Raw genomic sequence first — 25,571 nt, 5'->3', positions numbered from 1 at the left:
CCTGTTCAACCAATCATCCAATGACAACTGTACCACCTGGTCTAGGTTGACAACTGTACCACCTGGTCTAGGTTGACTATGTATCATGTCTCATATCTTTGTCTACTTTGACGAAGACACGGTAGTGTCAAAACGATTTAGAGAAAGCTTGGAACTAACATATTCCTTTATTGATTGCCTTGGGGAAATGTGGGCATCATAGCAGCACAGGGGGGGGGGGGGGGGTACAGGTATGGGCAGTGTAATAGATGAAATACATAAATATAGGCAATAAAAATCTGAATTAGTTGAATCTGAGGATCACTAGCTCCAAGGTTTTTAATAGGTATATTTTGTTTCCCGTGGTGGTAGCTGGTGCTATTGTATTAGCATCATTAAATATGCACACATTTGCATGTATCTCCAAGACTCATCACCAACATGGATAATGCCAGATAAAAAAACTTGGTTTAATTTGGTTGTTACATTCAAAACTAAACTTTTTTCAGAAGGGATTGTGGCTATGTCCTCTTATCAGCCCATACATCAGGAAATACTGTCTACTGTCATCAAAAAAATTGATTTTTGCCTAGTTTTGGTATAAAATGTACTATAAACCCGGCTATGAATGATATATCAACAAACCCTTCTGAAATAAGAAGCATAATATGGATGGGAAGAAATGTGGAAAGTTTGGTGTGTAGGTACTGTACTAAGGAAATGGAGTTCCGTGTCTTTGTGTGTAAGTAAAATGCATAAAAACTAGTTTTTCAGAAAACGCCCTCAAAGTTCTGTATTATGAAGTCAAATAAAGAACTAATTGTCTATTTTCGATATTGTATTTCAACTAGTTTGAAATAAGACATGGAAGCAAAATATAACAATCTGAATATCGTTGAAAAAAGGCGATTTTGGGGGTACTGTCTCGCCTTAAGTACCGTAGTAACTTTTCATATACAGTTTTAAAAAAAAGTGACTTCTAGAAACACTAATATCTTTATTACCATGTTCTCTTTCCAGCCTTTGTGCATTTCTGTATATCTCTTTAACGATTCTGCTGAGACTGCCCGGTCAAACCACTACAACATGGTTAGCTAAACGAGTAACCAATAAAGAGGTGTTTCTGAATCTTTGAAAACTGTTTTCAGACCTGCTCCTGGACTGTATGGAGCTGTGCAAGAGCACACGGACAGCTATGGATGTTTATCACCAGTGTCAGTTATCGGACAGCTATGGTTTCACAGCCAAGGTCAGTATCTTTAGCACTGCATGTTCTACAGTGCCAGTGTTTCCCAACCGGGGGTACACGTACCCCTAGGGGTACGTGGGTGGTCCCCAGGGGGTACATGAAAAGATTGTAAAAAAAAAAAAAAATTACCAACCCTTTTTTTTTTTTTTTTTTTTTTTTTTTTTTAATAACAAGTTCAGAGGAAAGAGACATTCACATCAGCATTTCATATTAATTCCCACAGTGGCATAAAAGTGTCTTTTCAGTATATAGATTGTCCGTCAGTATAGTCATATACTGTACTTTTCGGACTATAAGGTCGCTTTCACATATAGTTTTGGTGGACTCGGTGCGGTTCTGGTGGTGAAGTTGCAACATTGTTGCATTCTTCATTTGGTTCGCCTGCGTTCACATAGCAATCTGTCAGGCGCACCAAACTATCTGAACAATGTCACGCGGTCGAAAAGGGCGCTTGTCTATTGGACAGTGGAAATGTGTGTGTGGCTGCGAGCCTGTGTGCGCGCGCGTGTGTGTGTCTGTGTGTGGACTGCGAGCCCTCAGATCAGCGGAGGCGAGTTGTTCTATTGAAGCCGATTACCACCATCCTCTCGCTAAACAACTTGTACATCACGTTGTTATATATATATAATAATAACAATATAATAAGCCGCGTTTTTTCTTCCTTCTTCCCAAGATGCACAGTTAGATATATAGATATATAGATAGATGGAGAGATAGATGCAGTGTGCTTGTTTTGCATTGAATGCTGCGAGCAGTGGTAATAATTAAGCACTTCCTATATTTGGTTCGTGTTTGGTCCGATGAAGCGAACCGAGACCCACGTTTTCAAGCAGGCAGAGTTCGCCTGCTTGGTCCGCGGACCGAGTTCGACGTGCATTCACACAAACCCGAAAAACCGGACTATCGAATTCTGGTCCGATAATCCGGACCAAACAGCCCCTGTGTAAAAGCGACCTAAGCCGCGGCTTTTCCCCCCATTTTTCGACCCTGCGGCTTATATAACGGTGCGGCTTATATGTGGACAAAACCCGAAAATCGAAATATTGCTTTTTTTACTGCATTGAAATGTTATTTATCTGTTCCTTTATTTACTTAATACAACTTGTAAATTAGTTAATTCTTGTTATTTGTCCGACAGTATTGTGTCCCAATGGGAGTCATTCTCTGTAGAGGTGGGAGTCATTCTCTGTAGAGGTGGGAACTTAAAGCTCAATATAAGAACGGCCATGCACCACCACTCACAGAATCGAGAAAGAGCCATCAATCTGTCAATCCTTTCCGTGTCCGGGCCGGGTGAGGTTTCCTGTGTTGAGTCAAATTAAGCCGCAGGCTCCACTCCTTACATATGGTAATTAAACATTAAAACACATGCGGCTTATAGTCCAGTGCGGCTTATATATGTACACATCATTCAATTTAGCTGCTGCGGCTTATAGTGCGAAAAGTACGGTACTGTGTAGCCAGCCAGACAAGGAGGACACAGTGGTTTTGGCAAAAAATATGGGTTTTATTTTACCCATTTCAAAAACATCATTTAAATATAACATAAATGGTCAAAATAATATAGCAGGACAAAACAGACCTGAACAGAACGGAAGACCATGACAACTAAGAACTCAAAACTATATATAGGCCCTGGCCAGATACATTAATCTAAGTGAGCTAATTGATAATTAATATTTTACTAAATAATATCTTACACTTCTAATTAATCTAACAAACAATAAACACACAACACAACTACCAAACTGCACAACTAATAATATTAATTAATAAGGAAATACATATAAGGAAACTAAATTACAATACAATAAACCCCCCCCCGACATCTCCCGCAACATGGTTTGGTCCACCCCCCCCATCCGGCCATTTAGGACCGATCAGTCACAGCTGCTCTGTTTGCCCAGAGTGGGGATGGCTGGCTGCAGAGTTGGAGAAAACAAACAATGAACAACATGCATGCACTTAACCATGTAAGTCAAATAATAAAGAATGGATATGATATCAGTACGCAAGTCTATGTGTCGTGTGTCATTATGTGAAATAGAAATTGTGTATGTGTATCATGAATGTAAACGTGTACAAACAATACGGTTAACATGTGCGGGTGCGGTGCACAGACGTATCCGTCACATGTGGCAAACAAGGTATGTTTATCTCCGTTATATTAGTGAGAAATAATGCAACCTTGGCCTTGGACATTCCCACATCATATGTATGTATGTTCCTATGACTTTTTGCGGACATAAAGCACATAGGGGACTTTGTACATTTTGATTTGACAGTTTCCTGGGTGACAGATAAAATCTTTATCAGTTTGTAATGAGTTAATTGATTATTATAATTACGAGATGTTAACGGAATATTATCCCATATCAATCAAATTTATTTGTATAGCACGTTTAAACATGACGCTTGTCAACCAAAGTGCTTCACATAGCTAAGCTAAGTACAAAGAAAAGTATAAAATAAACACAAAAATTAAATAAAATCAACGGATAGACAAAGGAAAAACAGAACAACACGTCAACAAGTACGGCAAGAGTCAAAGTGAGTCAGGGAAGGCCAGGCGATATAGGTGGGTTTTGAGTTTTGATTAAAAGACTCGAGGGAGGGGGCAGATTTAATGGACATGGGGATGCTGTTCCAGAGGTCAGGGGCTGCGACCGCAAAAGCACGTCTCCCCCCTAGACTTGAAATTAGACCTACGGGTGGTTAGGAGACCCTTATCAGCCGATCTGAGGGCCCTGGCGTTGGTATAGGGGGTGAGGAGGTCTGCTAGGTAAGCAGGGGCCTTACCATTTAGGGCTTTATAAACTAATAAAAGGACCTTGAAGTCTATTCTAAAGCGCACCGGGAGCCAGTGGAGGGAGGCAAGTACAGGGGTGATGTGAGCTCTCTTCCGGGTACCTGTGAGCAGTCTAGCGGCAGCGTTTTGGGGGAGTTGTAGACGGGCTATGGTGGATTTATTTAGCCCCAGGTACAGGGAGTTACAGTAGTCTAAGCGTGAGGATATGAATGCGTGAATTACTCTTTCCAGGTCTGAGGGGGAGAGAATGGTCTTGATCTTGGCTATGGACCGGAGCTGGAAAAAGCACCCCTTCACCACCGAGTTTACCTGCCTATTGAAGGAAAACTCGGGGTCAAAGAGCACGCCCAGGTTTTTAACAAAGGGCTTGACTAGGGGAGACAGGTTACCCAGGCTGCTGGCAATGACACTGGTTTGGTTCGGAGGGCCGAAAAGGAGGATTTCATATTTTGACTGATTGAGCTGTAGAAAATTGTGTGCCATCCAGAATTTGATGTCGTCTAGGCAGGAACGAAGACTGTCAAGATTGTTTATATTGTTGGGCTTCATGGGGAGATAGACCTGAGTGTCGTCAGCATAAAAATCGAAGGAGATGTTGTGTTTTTTAATGATCAGACCAAGGGGCAGCATGTATAGGGAGAATAGGATATGGCCAAGGATGGAGCCTTGTGGAACCCCGCAGGAGAGAGGCAGAGGGGGAGAGCAGTTTCCGATGTTAACGGAGAAGCTTCTATCACTGAGGTAGGAGGTGAACCATGATAGGGCTGTGCCACTGACACCAACTGCCTGGTGAAGACGGTCAATGAGGATAACATGGTCTATTGTATCGAAAGCTGCACTGAGGTCTAAGAGCATAAGGACAGCACAGTCCCGGTTGTCGGTAGTGAGGAGCAGGTCATTGGTGACCTTAAAGGGGCTATGCACTGCTATTCCTAGCACTATTTGGGCAACTTTACACAATTCCTGTTAGTCTATTGAAGACATTTGTAATTTTTTTTTTTTTTTAAATCATTGTTTTATATTTCTAATCAAGTACTCGAAACCATCATTTTTCAGCCTCAAGAAATCAGGCTGTTATGGCCTGGCTCCGCCCATAAGCACTTTGAGTGACAGTCAGACCACAGTCTGCACTGGTAGAGGGAGGGAGGGAGGGGGGGGAAGAGAGAGAGAGTTCAGTTCAGAGTTTTTATTTGCCACATGGAATAATACAATCATAGTTTCTTCATTAAAAAATCATAAATAGTCATTCCATGGACAAAAGGAGCAGGAAGAAGAATACATCTTATAGTTACCTGCCCCTTATTCCTAAACTAACATGTATTTTCTTAATGGTCGGCGTATAACACACACTTATTTACACAAATAATCATTTATACCATGAGAGAGAGAGAGAGAGAGACAATGCCCCCTCTCGGCTCTCTCTTCCTTTCGCTTTTTTCTTTCTTTCAATCTCCCGTGTGGCGCGCGGCCGGCAGGTACCCCCCCCCCCAAGTGCCCCCTCTCTCTCCCTCCCTCCTTTTCTCTCCTTTCTCTCCCACTCGGCTCTCGCTGATGAGACGGGGCAGCAGCTTTTTTCTTTCTTTCAATCTCCCGTGTGGCGCGCGGCCGGCAGGTACCCCCCCCCCCCCCCAAGTGCCCCCTCTCTCTCCCTCCCTCCTTTTCTCTCCTTTCTCTCCCACTCGGCTCTCGCTGATGAGACGGGGCAGCAGCTTTTTTCTTCCTTTCAATCTCCCGTGTGGCGAGCGGCCGGCAGGTACCCCCCCCCCAAGTGCCCCCTCTCTCTCCCTCCCTCCTTTTCTCTCCTTTCTCTCCCACTCGGCTCTCGCTGATGAGACGGGGCAACTTTTTTCTTTTCTTTCAATCTCCCGTGTGGCGCGTGGCCGGCAGGTACCCCCCCCCTCTCTCTCCCTCCCTCCCTCTCTCTTCCTTTCTCTCCTTTCTCTCCCTCTCGGCCCCGCAGCTCCACTCGCCGTCTAGTCTAGGTAGAATGGGGGCGGGCATTAGCTCCAACCACAGAGCCAATCGCATCACTGTGCACTATCCACAGCGCCCAGTGACGTGACTCGGGACTTCAAATCAAAATGACCCGATTTACTAGAGGCACAGAGGGGCTGGGCTGAAACGGAGCAATTCGCCAATATGGTATTTAGACCCTAAAACACATTGATACGAACTCCTATTACTATAATACAATGCTAGAGACTGAAAAATGACATTTATAATGCATGGGACCTTTAAGCAGGGCAGATTCTGTGCTGTGGTTGGCTCTGAAACCTGACTGAAATGTGTCCAGGATGTTATTCAAGTGCAGGTAGGGAGACAGCTGAGAGAGAATAGCCTTTTCAAGGACCTTTAATAGGAATGGGAGCTTGGAGATTGGTCTGTAATTATTGAGCTGGGTGGAGTCTAGGTTGGGTTTTTTCAGAAGGGGCTGGACCACTGCATGTTTGAAGCAGGTTGGAACGGTACCAGTGACTAGGGAGGTGTTTATGATAGAGAGGATGCTGGGGCCTATTCATGCATTAAAGGTTTCCGTCTCCAGACGGATTTCCGTCAATTTGATTGGGGAGATCCGTCCATTTGATTCGCAGTCTGACGGAAGTATTTGCATGATTTGTAGATGCATACAGATTGAAACAAAATTGAGCCAATCAGAGGCGCCAAATATGGAAAAGGGCTTTTTTTTCCTATCGCGCCAAGCAGTCATCACTCAGCGACTCGAGAGACAGGATTACGCTGCTCACTCCGGAGGCTCGCTCCGCGGTTGCAGCTGCAGGCTATTGGGCGAGTGACAATTGCGAGGTCTGAGAAGTTTGTCCGCCACATGGCAGGGTAACAAAATAGTCATGTAGAATAATTAAAAACTGCGGTGTGTTTTGGTTTTACGAGTCGCCTTTTTTGCAGCCTCACGCGTCAACTGCTTGTTTACCAACGTCACAGCCACCACGCTGCTTGCACTCGCTGCTATATACCGATTAGCTAACGTTAGCTTAATAGCGTCGGTTAAATGGAAGGAGTAAGCCGGCCACTAAAAAGAGAACCCACCGCGGGGTTCTCAGATGAAAAGGATCAGCGGGACCACCTAACAAAAAGTTTCGAGAGGAGAGGACGTTTGAAGAGACTGGCTAGGCAGCGCTACTGGGGGCTGTAGTGGTGAGTTAACTTGTTCCGTGTGCTGCAACGATGTCAAAAAGAAAAACAGAAACAACACGTTTGTCATTGTCGTGTTACTTCACAGTACAATATGCGAGTCCCCTGCTGTGGTTGTGAGTATACGTTTATTAGCTTAACTCCGTAGCAACATCACACAGGTGTATCTGTAGACAGTCTCCTCCCCACCGTATATATTCTCTCCCCACCGTATGTATCTTTTTTCTACCACCACCCCCTCCTAATGTACAGTCTCCTCCCCATCATATGCATATAATCTCTCTTAGGATCTATGGGTAACAGTACTGTATATTTCTCTCCCACCCACCCCCTCCTAATGTACAGTCTCCTCCCCATATGTATATAATCTCTGTTAGGATCTATGCGTAACAGTACTGTGTATTTTCTCCCACCCACCCACCCCCTCCTAATGTACAGTCTCCTCCCCATCATATGTATAATCTCTGTCAGGATCTATGGGTAACATTACTGTATATTTGCATATCGTATATGTCACAAATGTAACAGTACTATATACCTGTAGTATGTCCCTATGCCATAAATGTCATGATGTCAATGTCATGCATGTCATAAATGTCACTATGAATTGAAAATGGGGGACCCTGATGATGTAAACAAGACAAACGTCTTTCTCTGGTCTGCATCCCCTTAACAATTGTGTGTATTGAGCCATACTGTATTGTACCCATTCTGCAATCGGTTAAATATTGATTGATTGTTATAACAGATTGCAGAATGGGTACAATACAGTACAGCTCAATACACACAATTGTCAAGGGGTTGCAGACCAGAGAAAGACTTTCCTCTTTACATCAGGGTCCCCCATTTTCAATTCATCATAACATATATGACATACATGACATACAGATAGATAATACTGCTACATCTATACATTTATGACGTACCAGATTTACACAGTATTGTTTGTGATACAATAAGAGTCTAAAAAAGAGAGCATATACATTTGACGAAGAAACTGTACATTGGAGGAGGTTGGGTGGAGGGGGGGGGGGACTGTACATTGGAGGTGGTTGGGGAGGGAAGGGTTGGGTAGGCGGGGTGGGGGGGTAACTGTACATTGGATTATCGACGAAACCGAAACAAGTAGGCTCCCTTAAAACGCCAACGCTATTAAAAAGAAATACAGTGGAGGTTAAAATAAGAATATGACTTGGCCTGAAAAAAATTCAGTCAGGAGATTTTTTTTTGCTTTAATCCCTGGGCCTATTACAACATTCTGCCAATTTATGCAGGCGTTGTAATCCTTTAAATATATGTTCCAGACAGTGGTATTACCTGTAGTTCTGTTTAGTTGTCCTTGTATTTTATTATATAACCCAGAAACAAAACCATTTTTAACATTTATGCCACTCACTATAATCATTCAAGGATAAACTGGTAAAGACTGATTCCATGGGACACCATAAGTGCGCATTGCAGTGCGCAACTGTAAATAAAAAAAGAAGGATGAGAGAGAGGAGTAAGAGGCACATTCTGTCAGACCTTATAAGGGCATATAGCCAAGCCCCTTTTAGTTTGCTTGATTGTAGCCACGCCCCCTTTGAGATGATTTATGCTCCCTAAGTCCCGCCCCCTTCTCTGATTGGTCGATGATTCAAGGAGGCGGGACATCCGGTTTCGAGGGGAGGTACATCCGGTTTAGGAGGGGGAGGGACATCTGGTTACGGAAGGGGAGGAGTTCAAAATAAAAGTTCTTCAAAATAAAAGATTCAACAATAAGTTGTTTTTATTGTCAGAAATAAAAGATTCAAACGTTTTTTTTTTCAGATTGTATTTGTGTATTCCAAGGTTTTCAGATTAAACATTTCACAATATGTATTTGTGTATCTTAAGAATATGTATTAGTGTTTCTTCACTATGTATTTGTGTGGACATAAACATTTCAAATGTGTGTATCTTAAGAATGTGTATTTGTGTGGACATAAACATTTAAAGTGTGTGGTTTAAGTTACAGAATTAAGAATATGTGTATATCTTCAGAAAAATGTGTGTGTGTATGTGTGTGTGTGTTCAGACACTTGTGTGTGAGAATTAAGAATAATTAGTGCTGTCAGGCGATTAAAAAAATTAATCTAATTAATTACAGGATTTGTAATTAATTAATTAATTAATCGCATTTTAATCGCATAACCATTTTATGCCTGATATTCTATATTCTATAATCATATTTCAAATTGCATGTGTCCAGATGGCAGAATTCAGTACTGTATCTACAAAACCTTCTGTTTAATCATCTTCCATCTATTAATTTGCTTAGATTTTTCAGGTCTGGTCAATTTGAGCATGGTGTTATTCACAGTCAAAGATAATAAAAAAAATTATTGATATTCTCATTTGGTTCATTACAATTTACTCAAAATAAGATTTCCATTCAATCAATCACCGCGCAGATTGATTGATTGATTGAATGAAAATGTTATTAACAGATTGCAGAATGGGTACAATACAGTATGGCTCAGTACACACAATTGTTAAGGGCATGCAGACCAGAGAAAGACTTTCGTCTTGTTTACATCAGGGTCCCCCATTTTCAATTCATAATGAATTGTAAGTAAGGGTGCAACTTGCACTGTGCAATCCATTCTTTGTGGATCTAGCCCACAGTATTTCTGACACTGGGAATACATTCCCTGAGATTCATAGATGTCCCTAGAATCAGATACCAAGAACATGCAAATGGACCATATTAAAAAAAGTCTGTAAATGTGTATTCTACATTCTCATGGAATGAATGAGATACAAAAAAAATTATATAAAAAAAAATAATAATTGTAATTAATTTTGAGTTAATTTTCATAACGCGATAATTAGTCTAATTAACGCGATAAACTGACAGCCCTAAGAATAATACAATGTGTGTTTTCTTGCAAGTGGTATGGTTTGAGCAGAAAGCATTCTCCCCATGCTGTGTGTGTCTCCACTCTGTAGGGTGAAATGACATACAGAAATACTACAGTGGTTCTGACACTGTCACGATTCTGAAAGTGACACCCCCTTAGCTGTCATAGAAGAGGGGTGTATGGATAGCGAATGGGATGGCTCAAAACTGCCGTATGCAGCTTCTGCCAAGTCCAAAAGATTTACGACCCTCCGACTTCCCCCTTTCTGGCAGTTTGGTGTGTGTGGGTGTGTGTGTTCGCTCAAGGAAACGGTTGGTTCTCTTTTTTTTTGCAGAACACACTTATTCTGCAAGGTTGTCTAACCACTCAAGGAAACTGTTAGTTCTCCTTTTTTTTGCAGAACACGCGTTTCTGAAAAGTGACACTTATTCTGCAAGGTTGATTCGACCCTCTCAGCAGAAATGTAGGGGGAGCCTACATTTTCTAATATGTCAGCAGAAAAAAAAGCAAACCCCCTCAAAAAGGTGTCACGCTGTGTCTGTTTGGCACAATGGTGCTTAGAACTGTGTTGAAAATATAGAGATGTCTCTTGTCATGCAGAAACCTATAATGTTTTTTTTTCAGAAGACTCATATTACTATCGCTGATGGGGGCAGGTAGTTAGTAATAAAACAGGGGTGTGTATGAGGATGTCTTCACAACTTAATATTACAGTGAAAGAATAAAAGAGGAAGTATGTCCGCACAGACAGAGGCATTAGAAACCCCTACTACTGTAGATTTCTCAAATGACTACATGGTAAAAAAAATAAAAGTTTAGCATCTTTCATGCATGAATTGGAACTATATTGTGGTACACACGAGTAAAACATACTATTTGCAAACAGCATTGTTCTAAACAGTGTATTACAAATGCAGTGTATTTGTATTTATATCATTGTCACCTGAATACATATTGCAGGATATTTAGCAGATACTATGGTAAATGTAAAGAACATCATATCACATAATCCTATTGAATTCTGAATTCTTTGTTTATAGGCCGAGTATCAATGATACACTTGAAATAGACATCTAAAATCATGAAACGGGTCGATTTTTAGTAGATTTAATCATTAGTCAGAAGGATAATGGTATTTTGTCAAGGGTTGAAATATATCACCCCCATGACACATCCCTACTTTGTAAGACAAACAGCTTTGCTGTTGTAATTACAGTGATTAGGCTCGCTTGACTGTCTTTCATTTTTTATCAATCTGCTTTTTGTGTATTTTTAGGTGTTTGGTTATGTTTTATAAGTCATTTGGACTAGATCTAGCTTGGAAAAAAGGGGTCTAGGATCTCAAATGACTACCTGGTAAAAAAAAAAGTTTACCAATTGTCATGCAAGAATACAACTCTAATGTGATACATAAGTAAAACAGATTATTTGCAAACAGCATTGTTCTAAACAGTGTATTACAAATTCAGTGTATTTGATATGTATTTGTATTTATATCAATGTCATATGAAAACATGTACTTTGGTAAAAACATGAGAACATAATCCTAGTGAATTCTGAATTTTTATTGAGTGTCAATTATAAAACAGACATATCAACCTAGTTTTTTACCCGTTTACACAATGATGAGGTAAAAACAATACAAATGTATTTTTAGAAGTTTTAGTACGCTCAAGCCCCAAATGTATTTTCTTTAACCTGTTCTAAGGTATACAAATAGCACATTTCTGAATTACTTCTCAGAACAGTGTCTAGTTTTTTAGCCACACTAAATATTTGTGCAATAAGAAAGCCTCCTGAGTTTTATGCTCTCAATATTTCGATATGCATTAAATCCTACACACGATAGGAGATATTCAAACGGCTCAAATTTTAAAGAATGAGAAGGGCTAATGTCCCTGCATCATTGCATAACGTGGTGTTATATTTTATATTTATGACCCGACCATCTCTCCCATACGAACCTCCTGCAGATCAATAACTTCCATCCTCTTTTTTACCCTGAAAAACCCATTCAATATAGTTTGCGGTGCCTCAAATGTAATGTTCAGAAAATATGTATTTTAAGGTCTTTTGTTGTTGCAGTCAATTAGAGCCACGTCTAGCTAAAAGAGGGATCTATGATCTCAATTGACTACCTGGTAAAAAGGTTTACCAATTGTCATGCATGAATTTCAACTCTAACGTGTTACACGAGTAATTCAGCCATAATATTTGCAAACAGCATTGTTCTAAACAGTGTATTACAAAATCTTTGTATCTAATGTAGACAATATGCAATTATATAATTGTCACCTGAAAACATATTGCAGGATATTTAGCAGAAACTATGGTAAATGTACTGTGGTGCATGTAAAAACATGAGTTTCTTTAATAGTTGGGTCTGTGTGTGTGTGTGGGGGTGTGAAATGGGTCCCCTTAGGTGTTAAAACGCCCTACATGGGGGTGAGAAGTTTAGCAGTTTAGAGGACATGCCGACTTAGAGCAGAACTATGGAACGGTTCACATAACATAATTATCCTCTCTACTGGATTATGTAATAATAATACACAAAGTAGATTCAAGAGAACATGCAAACTATTTATTAATTTCAGCTTACATGTCTGAAAATTTGACTTGTTCCAAGACCAGATGACATACGAAGGAAACTCAAGATATTGTATGAGGTGTTTTTAAAAGGGGCGAATGAACTATTTTTTTAGTAGATTGAATCAATAGTCAGAAGGATAATGCTATTTTAGTCAAGGGTTGAGATATATCACCCCATGACACATCCCTACTTTGTAAGACAAGCAGTTTGATGTTGTAATTACAGTGATCTTCATTTTTTATCAATCTGCTTTTTATGTATTTTTAGGTGTTTGGTTATGTTTTATCAGTCATTTTGACCAGGTCTAGCTAGGGGAAAAAAAGAGGGATCTATGATCTCAATTGACTACCTGGTAAAAAGGTTTACCAATTGTCATGCATGAATTTCAACTCTAACGTGTTACATAAGTAAAACAAACAGCATTGTTCTAAACAGAGTATTACAAAATCTTTTTGTATCTACTGTAGACAATATGCAATTATATTTTTGTTATATGAAAACATATTGCAGGATATTTAGCAGAAACGAGTTTCCATCTGTACACAGAGAACATCATATCGCATAATCCTATTGAATTTTGTTTTATTGGTTGAGTGTCAATGATACACTTAAAATAAACATCTAAAACCATGAAACTGACCGATACACTTAAAACAGACATGTCAACATAGTTTCTTTTTTTTTACACGCTGTTGAGGTAAAAACAATACAAATGTATTTTTAGTACGCTCAAGCCCCAAATGTATTTTCTTTAACCTGTTCTAAGGTAAACAAATAGCACATTTATGAAGGACTTTGCAGAACAGCATCTAGTTTTTTTAGCCCCCCTGAGTTTTATGCTCTCAATATTTCGATATGCATTAAATCCTACACACGATAGGAGATATTCAAACAGCTCACAGATGATAATTCTAAGGCAAATACATTTTAACTCACTCACCATAGTTAGTGTATAGTATGGCTAACATGTATGAAAAGTTGTTGATACAATATTATAATTCATAATAATTTTGCAGAAAAAAAAGCTAAATGCACTGTATTACCGGCGGAGGTTGTTTACTCCTTGTCCCGATGATTGAAGGAAATTCATTTTAAGAACTATTTAGCATGAAACATCTTAAAACAAAGATGTATTTTATACATTATAACCATGAAAATAATGCAATGTTAGGTTTTACCATGATTATAGTGTTCACAGATAGGAATGTATCCAGGACGGGGTCATTTATCAGTAACCCTGGACAGACTTGTGAAGTCAGAGATAGGAATGTATTATTCACATTCAATTATCCAAATGTACTCTGTTTGAGTCAAATTTACTCTGTGAAATGTATTGTGTAGCAAAAACAATTCATATTGTTTCAGTGATTGAAAACTTTATTAACAGATTGCAGAATGGGTACAGTACAGCTCAATACATACAATTGTTAAGGGGATGCAGACCAGAGAAAGACTTTCGTCTTGTTTACATCAGGGTCCCCCATTTTCATTTCATCGTAACATATATGACATACATGACATACAGATAGACAGTACTGCTACATCTATACATTTATGACATACCAGATTTGCAATTACAGTACTGTTTGTGATACAAAAAGAGTCCAGAAAAAAAAAGAGTATATACATTTGACGTAGAAACTGTACATTGGATTGGGTAGGTGGGGGTGGGGGGGGGGACTGTACATTGGAGGTGGGGGGGGGTTGGGTAGGAGTGGGGGGGGGGGGTTGGGTAGGAGGGGTGGGTGGGGGACACTGTACAACTGTACAAACAAAACTGTACATTGGATTATTGACAAGACCATACTTGGTAATTTACTGTACATTGGAGGGGGTTGTGTTCGGACATTTACAGGGGCCAGTTTCGAGTTGCAGTCTCCCTTAGGTGTTTTTTGAGAGTGTTTTTGAAAGTGGGTAGTGATGGCCTGGCTGATAGGTCTATTGTCGACATGTCTTATTTCTACATGAAAGATTTGCTTCATTCACACAATAAATATGCTGTTTGTGAAAAGATAATGTATAATATCTGGACTGATTCACTGTATAGTGAATCCAGGGGTATAGTGGATCGATTATATTTTGTATGAAGCACCTTAAAGGGGCTATGTACTGCTATTCCTAGCACTATTTGGGCAACTTTACACAATTCCTGTGAGTCTATGTAACACATCTGTAAGGTTTATTCTAAAAATAATCATTGTTTTATATTTCTAATCAAGTACTCAAAACCAGCATTTTTCTGCCTCAGGATTTCAGGCTGTTATGGCCTGGCTCCGCCCATAAGCACTTTGAGTGACAGTCAGCCCACACAGCGACTGGTAGACAGAAAGAGAGAGAGGGGGGGGTGGGAGAGAGAGAGAGACAGAGGGGGGGGGGGGGTGGGAGAGAGAGAGAGAGAGCTTCTTCCAGAGCGAAACCCGACACCTCTGCACACACTCCAGAGAGAGAGAGATTCTTCCAGAGCGAAACCCGACACCTCTGCACACTCCGGAGGGAGGGAGAGAGAGAGAGAGACGAGAGAGAGAGAGAGGGAGGGGGGGGGACCGCGGCAGCTTGTGGGCCTGCCTCCCTTCCTCCCCTCTCCCGTGTGCCGCGCAGCACGTCCCCCCCCCCAAAGTGCTCCCTCTCTCTCCATCTCTCTCTCCCTCCAGAGCGCACGCAGAGGCGGCCGGCCCCACTCCGCCTCGCTGCATGAGGAAGTGGCTTCCAGCCTTCCACTCGCTGTCTAGTCTAGGTAGAATGGGGGCGGGCATTAGCTCCAACCACAGAGCCAATCGCATCACTGTGCGCTACCCAGCGGCCGTATGACGTATATCAGCCGTTCAAATCAAAATGGCCTGATTTACTGGAGGAGGAAAGGGGCTGAGCAGAATCTGAGCAATCCGCCAATATGGTATTTAGACACTAAAACACATTGATACGAACTCCTATTACTATAATACAATGCTAGAGACTGAAAAATTACATTTATAGTACATGTCACCTTTAAGACAATGAGGCATTTCATTTATAATATCAAAACATGTCTTATGTTCTATAAGATGTTCTTATGTATCTACAAGTCTTATGTAGAATGATGTAAAAAGAGTTCTAGTAATATATTTCACTTTAAAAACGTGTACAGAAAGATAAATATCTGACTCCTGCTATGGGAATTACACCTTTTTCTATACATAGCAAATGTTATGGTATGTTTTATTGTAACTGTTTGATTGTTTTAGTGCAAGACTGTTGCATCATCTAAGAAGGGTCCGAGATGCATTTTCGTCCTATCAATAGTTTTTTACATACCTTTACAAGGATATGTATGACTGTGTTGTATTCATTTATTTTAAATTTGGTGGACTTTATGGTATTTTATGGTTTATTTATGATTTATTGTGATACTTCTTCTTGACTTGTTTAAAGAAGATGTGTTTGACCCAAGGGGTCATTAATGTATGTATTGTAGGACCTTACAAATCTGATTTGATCATGGTCCTAACAAATGTTAAAATGTATGCATGCATTACATTTAACAGACAGTGTTGACATTTCGAAGTTTTAAAGGGACCCCAGTTCACATAGCTGAAGATAGTTGCACAACATCTATAACTGTAAGGAGGAACTTAAAATCATTCAAAACAATTATTACACCTTGAGGTAGAATGAAACGCAGATGGGTATATTATAAAAATGTATTAAAGAATATTACAGATCATGCTGTAACCTTTTTTATCAATAATATAAGCGTGGATAACATCGATAATGTGATTAATATCTAAAGTTTCTAAACACTTGTGATTTTTCAGCTTAAAAGCACACCATTTTATTGATTGTACAGAACCATAAAAACATTTCATTGCAGAAAACAATCATCTCTCAGGGATACATTTTTAGTAGTATGGTATATTCAACATGAATCCCCCTACATCCAGGTAGAGGTTCTCGATATTATTCTCGGAGGATTCCGTAATACGATTTTGGGAGTTGTGGCATTGCCTCCATGAACTCGCCTACAGCGATGTAGATATCATCCTTGTCGATCTCAGGGTACTCTTCTAGATTATCCTTAATCATTTCTTTCAGACATTCACTATTCTTAACTGTTTGGAACTCGTAAAGCAACCCTTCACATACTATACACTAACTATGGTGAGTGAGTTAAAATGTATTTGCCTTAGAATTATCATCTGTGAGCTGTTTGAATATCTCCTATCGTGTGTAGGATTTAATGCATATCGAAATATTGAGAGCATAAAACTCAGGGGGGCTAAAAAAAACTAGATGCTGTTCTGCAAAGTCCTTCATAAATGTGCTATTTGTTTACCTTAGAACAGGTTAAAGAAAATACATTTGGGGCTTGAGCGTACTAAAAATACATTTGTATTGTTTTTACCTCAACAGTGTGTAAAAAAAAAAAACGATGTTGACATGTCTGTTTTAAGTGTATCGGTCAGTTTCATGGTTTTAGATGTTTATTTTAAGTATCATTGACACTCAACCAATAAAACAAAATTCAATAGGATTATGTGATATGATGTTCTCTGTGTACCGATGGAAACTCGTTTCTGCTAAATATCCTGCAATATGTTTTCATATAACAAAAATATAATTGCATATTGTCTACAGTAGATACAAAAAGATTTTGTAATACTCTGTTTAGAACAATGCTGTTTGTTTTACTTATGTAACACGTTAGAGTTGAAATTCATGCATGACAATTGGTAAACCTTTTTACCAGGTAGTCAATTGAGATCATAGATCCCTCTTTTTTTTTTCCTAGCTAGACCTGGTCAAAATGACAGATAAAACATAACCAAACACCTAAAAATACATAAAAAGCAGATTGATAAAAAATGAAGATCACTGTAATTACAACATCAAACTGCTTGTCTTACAAAGTAGGGATGTGTCATGGGGTGATATATCTCAACCCTTGACTAAAATAGCATTATCCTTCTGACTATTGAGGGTGGTTTCTCACTCACTGCTCTGTGTCGAATCAGAGCCGGCTCGCATCAGAAAAGGGTGTGTCTGTCTGAGTGAGAACGCTGTCACCCGTCCCCGCCCCCCACTGATTCGTCCCCGGGGGCGCTGAACCTGGACGCCTGAAATAGGTGGTCTCAGGTGCGCGCTGAGTGGGGGCGGTTAGGCCTGGCAATTTTGTTTGCCATTGCTATGTCTATACATTGTTCAATGCATTTATTTCTATAGACCAGTGGTGCCCAACCAGTCGGCCGTGGTCGACCAGTAGATCAATGACATGCAATATAATTGCCACAAGCGATGGGATAATGTTAGCTTCTGAACAGGCTAGCTAACTAGCGTTTAGCCGTTAGCCATTGCTGTATACTATACTTTCTTGTTCGAATGCATTTATTTCTATTAGACCAGTGGTGCCCAACCAGTCGGCCGTGGTTGACCAGTAGATCGCTCAAAACGCTCAAAAGCGGACTCTACAACACCATCCATTCGTGATAAAATGGGGTGGGTTATATTGACAAGGCTTGACAACAGAGGTTCAAATATAACTTCATATTTATTGGCAATTTGTTCATTTTATATCAACATCCAGAGTCCGCAGTCGTGTTAAGACATTCCCGTTTACATTTTCGGTCGACCAGTAGATCAATGACATTCAATATAATCGATGCGAGCAATGTTACTAGTAAAACTAGCGTTAGCCGTTAGCTTAGCGTTATTGTTAACCCTGCAAAACGATCAAAAGCGGACTCTACAACAGAGTTCCATTCGTGAGAAAAGGGGGGTGGGTTATATTGACAAGGCTTGACAACAGAGGTTCAAATATAACTTCATATTTATTAGTTATTTGTTTTTTTATATCAACATCCATTCTCCAGTCTCCGTGTTAACACTTCCTGTGTTTAAATTTCGAGCGTGACATCATCGACTACGGCAAGCTTACAAGCTCAAAACGCAAACCGTAAACAAAACCCAGAGCGCACCCAGACTGAAGTGTGTACACAAACTAGAGGGGGGAGAGGGGGGGGGGGGAGTTCGGCACGGAACTCGGAATGAGGACGGCACGGAGCTGATTTCGACCCCGCTGTTGAGTGAGAAAGCCCCCTGATTCAATCTACTAAAAAAATAGTTTATTCGCCCCTTTTAAAAACACCTCATACAATATCTTGAGTTTCCTTCGTATGTCATCTGGTCTTGGAACAAGTCAAATTTTCAGACATGTAAGCTGAAATTAATAAATAGTTTGCATGTTCTCTTGAATCTACTTTGTGCATTATTATTACATAATCCAGTAGAGAGGATAATTATGTTATGTGAACCGTTCCATAGTTCTGCTCGGCATGTCCTCTAAACTGCTAAACTTCTCACCCCCATGTAGGGCGTTTTAACACCTAAGGGGACCCATTTCACACCCCCACACACACACACACAGACCCAACTATTAAAGAAACTCATGTTTTTACATGCACCACAGTACATTTACCATAGTTTCTGCTAAATATCCTGCAATATGTTTTCAGGTGACAATTATATAATTGCATATTGTCTACATTAGATACAAAGATTTTGTAATACACTGTTTAGAACAATGCTGTTTGCAAATATTATGGCTGAATTACTCGTGTAACTCGTTAGAGTTGAAATTCATGCATGACAATTGGTAAACCTTTTTATCAGGTAGTCAATTGAGATCATAGATCCCTCTTTTAGCTAGACGTGGCTCTAATTGACTGCAACAACAAAAGACCTTAAAATACATATTTTCTGAACATTACATTTGAGGCACCGCAAACTATATTGAATGGGTTTTTCAGGGTAAAAAAGAGGATGGAAGTTATTGATCTGCAGGAGGTTCGTATGGGAGAGATGGTCGGGTCATAAATATAAAATATAACACCACGTTATGCAATGATGCAGGGACATTAGCCCTTCTCATTCTTTAAAATTTGAGCCGTTTGAATATCCTATCGTGTGTAGGATTTAATGCATATCGAAATATTGAGAGCATAAAACTCAGGAGGCTTTCTTATTGCACAAATATTTAGTGTGGCTAAAAAACTAGACACTGTTCTGAAAAGTAATTCAGAAATGTGCTATTTGTATACCTTAGAACAGGTTAAAGAAAATACATTTGGGGCTTGAGCGTACTAAAACTTCTAAAAATACATTTGTATTGTTTTTACCTCATCATTGTGTAAACGGGTAAACTAGGTTGATATGTCTGTTTTATAATTGACACTCAATAAAAATTCAGAATTCACTAGGATTATGTTCTCATGTTTTTACCAAAGTACATGTTTTCATATGACATTGATATAAATACAAATACACTGTATTTGTAATACACTGTTTAGAACAATGCTGTTTGCAAATAATCTGTTTTACTTATGTATCACATTAGAGTTGTATTCTTGCATGACAATTGGTAAACTTTTTTTTTTTACCAGGTAGTCATTTGAGATCCTAGACCCCTTTTTTCCAAGCTAGATCTAGTCCAAATTACTTATAAAACATAACCAAACACCTAAAAATACACAAAAATTGATTGATAAAAAATGAAAGACAGTCAAGTGAGCCTAATCACTGTAATTACAACAGCAAAGCTGTTTGTCTTACAAAGTAGGGATGTGTCATGGGGGTGATATATCTCAACCCTTGACAAAATACCATTATCCTTCTGACTAATGATTAAATCTACTAAAAATCTACCTGTTTCATGATTTTAGATGTCTATTTCAAGTGTATCATTGATACTCAGCCTATAAACAAAGAATTCAGAATTCAATAGGATTATGTGATATGATGTTCTTTACATTTACCATAGTTTCTGCTAAATATCCTGCAATATGTATTCAGGTGACAATGATATAAATACAAATACACTGTATTTGTAATACACTGTTTAGAACAATGCTGTTTGCAAATAGTCTGTTTTACTCGTGTGTACCACAATATAGTTCCAATTCATGCATGAAAGATGCTAAACCTTTTTTTACCATGTAGTCATTTGAGAAATCTACAGTAGTAGGGGTTTCTAATGCCTCTGTCTGTGCGGACATACTTCCTCTTTTATTCTTTCACTGTAATATTAAGTTGTGAAGACATCCTCATACACACCCCTGTTTTATTACTAACTACCTGCCCCCATCAGCGATAGTAATATGCCTCTTCTGAAAAAAAAAACATTATAGGTTTCTGCATGACAAGAGACATCTCTATATTTTCAACACAGTTCTAAGCACCATTGTGCCAAACAGACACAGCGTGACACCTTTTTGAGGGGGTTTGCTTTTTTTTCTGCTGACATATTAGAAAATGTAGGCTCCCCCTACATTTCTGCTGAGAGGGTCGAATCAACCTTGCAGAATAAGTGTCACTTTTCAGAAACGCGTGTTCTGCAAAAAAAAGGAGAACTAACAGTTTCCTTGAGTGGTTAGACAACCTTGCAGAATAAGTGTCACTTTTCAGAAAAAAGGAGAACCATCCTTGAGTGGTTAGACACCCTTGCTGAATAAGTGTGTTCTGCAAAAAAAAGGAGAACTAACAGTTTCCTTGAGTGGTTAGACAACCTTGCAGAATAAGTGTGTACTGCAAAAAAAAATATTAGAACCAACCGTTTCCTTGAGCGAACACACACCAAACTGCCAGAAAGGGGGAAGTCGGAGGGTCGTACATCTTTTGGACTTGGCAGAAGCTGCATACGGCAGTTTTGAGCCATCCCATTCGCTATCCATACACCCCTCTTCTATGACAGCTAAGGGGGTGTCACTTTCAGAATCGTGACAGTGTCGGAACCACTGTAGTGTTTCTGTATGTCATTTCACCCTACGGAGTGGAGACACACACAGCATGGGGAGAATGCTTTCTGCTCAAACCATACCACTTGCAAGAAAACACACATTGTATTATTCTTAATTCTCACACACAAGTGTCTGAACACACTCACACACATACACACACATTTATTCTGAAGATATACACATATTCTTAATTCTGTAACTTAAACCACACACACTTTAAATGTTTATGTCCACACAAATACACATTCTTAAGATACACACATTTGAAATGTTTATGTCCACACAAATACATATTGTGAAGAAACACTAATACATATTCTTAAGATACACAAATACATATTGTGAAATGTTTAATCTGAAAACCTTGGAATACACAAATACAATCTGAAGAAAAAAAAACGTTTGAATCTTTTATTTCTGACAATAAAAAAAACTTATTTTTGAATCTTTTATTTTGAAGAACTTTTATTTTGAAAAAAAAATTTATAAAAAAAAACGTTTATTATCGGGGAGCTCCAGTAGCTCACCGCGTACCTCGAACGCTATTTCGGCGTCGGGGACAACCGTGCGCGTCACGGATCTGGGGTACACGAGTTCGACTCCCGGACTCGCCGTATTTTCTCAGTGTCTTTCCCCCCATCTATACCCCATTCAACCTGTATCTGTCGGTCATACTTGACCAGAAAAAAAGCGATAAACGCAAAAAGAACCAGCTGACTGGTCAAAGTAAAAAAAAAATATATATTTATTTTGAGAAAAAAATCTGAAAACTCCTCCCCTTCCGTAACCAGCTGTCCCTCCCCCTCCTAAACCGGATGTCCCTCCCCTCGAAACCAGATATCCCGCCTCCTTGAATCCTCGACCAATCAGAGAAGGGGGCAGGACTTAGGAGTCATAAATCATCTCAAAAGGGGCGTGGCTATATGCCCTTATAAGGTCTGACATAATATGCCTCTTACTCCTCTCTCTAGGATGTACTAGGGACATTATAGATTTGTTTGAGCTCTTGAAAGGATCTGAGACCGTATTCACTGTATATGTCAGATAGTTTGTGAATACCTTGGCCCTCATTCATCAACGTGTTCTACGCACAGATCTGTGCTTACCCTGTGCGTACGATCATTTCTAAGCAAAGAGTGGGATTCATCAATTTCGATTTGAACTTGACTCCGTGCTTACATCTACGCACAGGTCAGACCAGGCGTACCTGGCGCCCAGTGGTAGAATATATTATTACAACAAGGAAATGAGCTTCTGTGCATAATAACACTGGCATGTTCTGTACGAACCGTAGTTCATTATAGTTCATTGTAAAATAGCAACAGTAGTGTAATTATGGTCAAAACCCGATAAATAGCATTTGGAATAATAGATCTTTCTCTCAGGATGAATGCAGCATGGTTTATATAGCGTTGTCGGAATATATGGGGTGTAGGCTACTGACTGACTGCGCTCCGCGTAGCTTGATTGATTGATTGATTGATTGATTGATTGATTGAAAAGTTTATTAACAGATTGCAGAATGGGTACAGTACAGCTCAGTACATACAATTGTTAATTGGGGATGCAGACCAGAGAAAGACTTTCGTATTGTTTACATCAGGGTCCCCCATTTTCAATTCATCATAAATCATAAAGCTCAACTCGCTATTATTTTGCGCAGACCGCAGAAACACGGGAACGTTTTGATTATATTTAAAAGGCTTTACGTTAAACGAAACAAGTGGAATTTCGAAGCTGTAAGCAGAATACAAGTCATATGAATATAGTGTTCTTCCCCCTTTTTACTGTATAAGAAAGAATAGAAAACGCATTGCAATGACACCAGATAGTGGACAGACTATGTATATGATGGGATTCAAGTTCGCGTTTTTGTTGATCATAGGCATGCTGTCAGAGTATGATATCAGAACATTTGTCGTCACAGATCATGTCCTAATAGAACATAGGCTATGGCATGGATCGTGATATTGTGTGGACTGTTATTATTACTGTCTGTACCGGTACCACCCATTGTGACAACAGCCTTGTGAGTCCCGCACACAAACATGATGGAATTCAAGTTCATGTATTGAAAGGCAGGCTACATCATACATGCAGTGAGATTCATTGCTACCCAATACTGACATCAAAATAGATTGTAGTATGCCTCTAGAAATCATATGCAGCAGGTAGAAAATTGACGGGAGATCCATCGCGATTTGGAATCAAATTGAGGAGAACTTTAATCCCTGGGTATTAATCAAACAACACGGGAAAAGGCAGTCATATTCCAGCGCGGTATTTATTAGTGTTTGCGCTGCCCAGGCAGCAATGGTTAATAGATATCATATCCGACATCACCGTAAGTGTACACGTCTGTCAGCCTGTCTCATGACACGCTTCCCTCGGCTTAGTCCATTTTTCCACATTTCATGGGTGTATTCCATTACCGTATATGGTTAATCGGGGCGTTTCTGGTATGCAAATACGTGAAAGCGTGCACGAGCCGCGGCGCAGAGCCAAGGTGGGATTCATCATGACAGGTGTGCGTAGAGCCTGCGTACGCACGTGTGATGAATCCCGACTTCCCTGTGCGTACACTAGTTCTACATTCCGTGCTTACGTGTGGAAATAGAACATGTTCTACGCACACATTGATGAATGAGGGCCCTTGTCTTTGCCAATTGGGAAATGTAGCTGGTTTCCCTCCCAACAGTAAGAAGTTGTTATCAAAAATAGGGGTATCTAGGTGCCATTTTATGTCCCACTGTCCCATTTCGGCAATATATTTCCAAACGTAAATTGAATGTGCTATAATTGGGCCGAATTTAGTACGGCAAAAGCTTTGGGATAGACCAGAAAAGAGGATATATTTGAGTGTATGGAGATACAATGTGCTTCTCCATATTCACCCATGGTATGTCAGAATCATTATTGAACCATCTTAGCAACGGCCTGAGCATAAAAGAGAAATAGTACTGTTAGAAATTATGAAACGATAGCCCTCCTGCTTTCCTACTGTTAAAAAAAATATATATATATTTATGTACAGGAAAACTGTACCCAAATAAAGAATAATGCATGCCAAAATTGAGGGAATTCAAATTAAGTAATAATTTGATGGATATAATATTATTATTGGCTATACTTGTTCCATCGCGCAACGTTCAGCTTCCCACCGGACTGTCAGGTGTTACACCGAGCATCATCATTGTAGTGTAGCTAGTTAGCAAAATATCAAGCCTCTTTAAAAATTTCTGTTAACATTATGGATCAATGGCTGAGTCGAGCTGGTTCATCCAGCAACAACAGCACAGGTGATACTGCTGAATCAGGAGAACCCATTCAGAAGAAAAAGAAAATGGCGAAAGTGAAGAATCGTCAGTAAATCCAGAGAGCACATAATGTTCAACTGTCACAACTACAGAGCAACCACAGCCAATGTGTTTCCTCTGTGGCGACATGCTTTCGAATAATAGCATGAAACCATCCCGTTTACATCTTTTTATATTCAGATCTAATTCTATTGCCTATATTTGTCTTTCTGCTATTACCCTGCCCATACCTCCCCTCCCCATGCTGCTATGACACCCACGTTTACCCAAGGGGATCAATAAAGGAATATTTCATCTGATTGTATCATATCGTATCGCATCGTATCTCATCATCTTATCTTATGTTATCTTAGTTTTGAGTCTTCAGTGCTTTGTTAACTTAATGTTACAATGGGAATGAGATGATGATGTCAGACCTCAAAACTAAAACTTTACTTCAATAAACTGCCAACCTGTGTGACCATGTGACTTTATCCAGGTCATCCACTCACTCACTCACACACACACACACACACACACATACACACCAGTGGCGTCGTTAGCCCTGGGCTTCCGGGGCTTTAGCCCCGTATGTTTTTCTCTTAGCCCCGGATCAAAAAAAATTGTTTACATTTTTCTTTTTTCTTTTTTTTTTTTTATGGCAGCATCCCCATTGTCTGTGCTGAATGTTTGGTATTTTTCTTTGGTTTTTAGTACTTTTAAACATCGATTTTTAGCAAGTAGTAGTTTTCATTTGATCCTATATAATTTTTTCATTCACCGATTTGTGGACTTTTTTTTTTTAGTGTCTTGAAAGGCGCATTATAAATCAAATGCATTATTATTATTAT

The 25,571-nt window shown here is 39.6% G+C and overlaps 1 protein-coding gene across 4 annotated transcripts in view; it reads left to right on the top strand.

The window, feature by feature from the left end:
* kntc1 (kinetochore associated 1) overlaps positions 1–25,571 on the top strand; it is a 193,764-nt gene that overhangs the window by 76,750 nt on the left and 91,443 nt on the right. For all 4 annotated transcript variants that reach the window (XM_084323934.1, XM_084323935.1, XM_084323933.1 and 1 more), the window contains one exon: positions 1,128–1,228. In XM_084323934.1, the coding sequence (XP_084180060.1) occupies positions 1,128–1,228 (101 nt within the window). The remainder of the gene's footprint in view (positions 1–1,127; positions 1,229–25,571) is intronic.

Source organism: Notolepis coatsorum (genome assembly GCF_963971535.1).
Source record: "Notolepis coatsorum genome assembly, chromosome: 10".
NCBI classification, from domain to species: Eukaryota; Metazoa; Chordata; class Actinopteri; order Aulopiformes; family Paralepididae; genus Notolepis; species Notolepis coatsorum.
The sequence above is the reverse complement of the archived record's forward strand: the minus strand, read 5'-3'. Positions and strand labels throughout refer to the sequence as shown.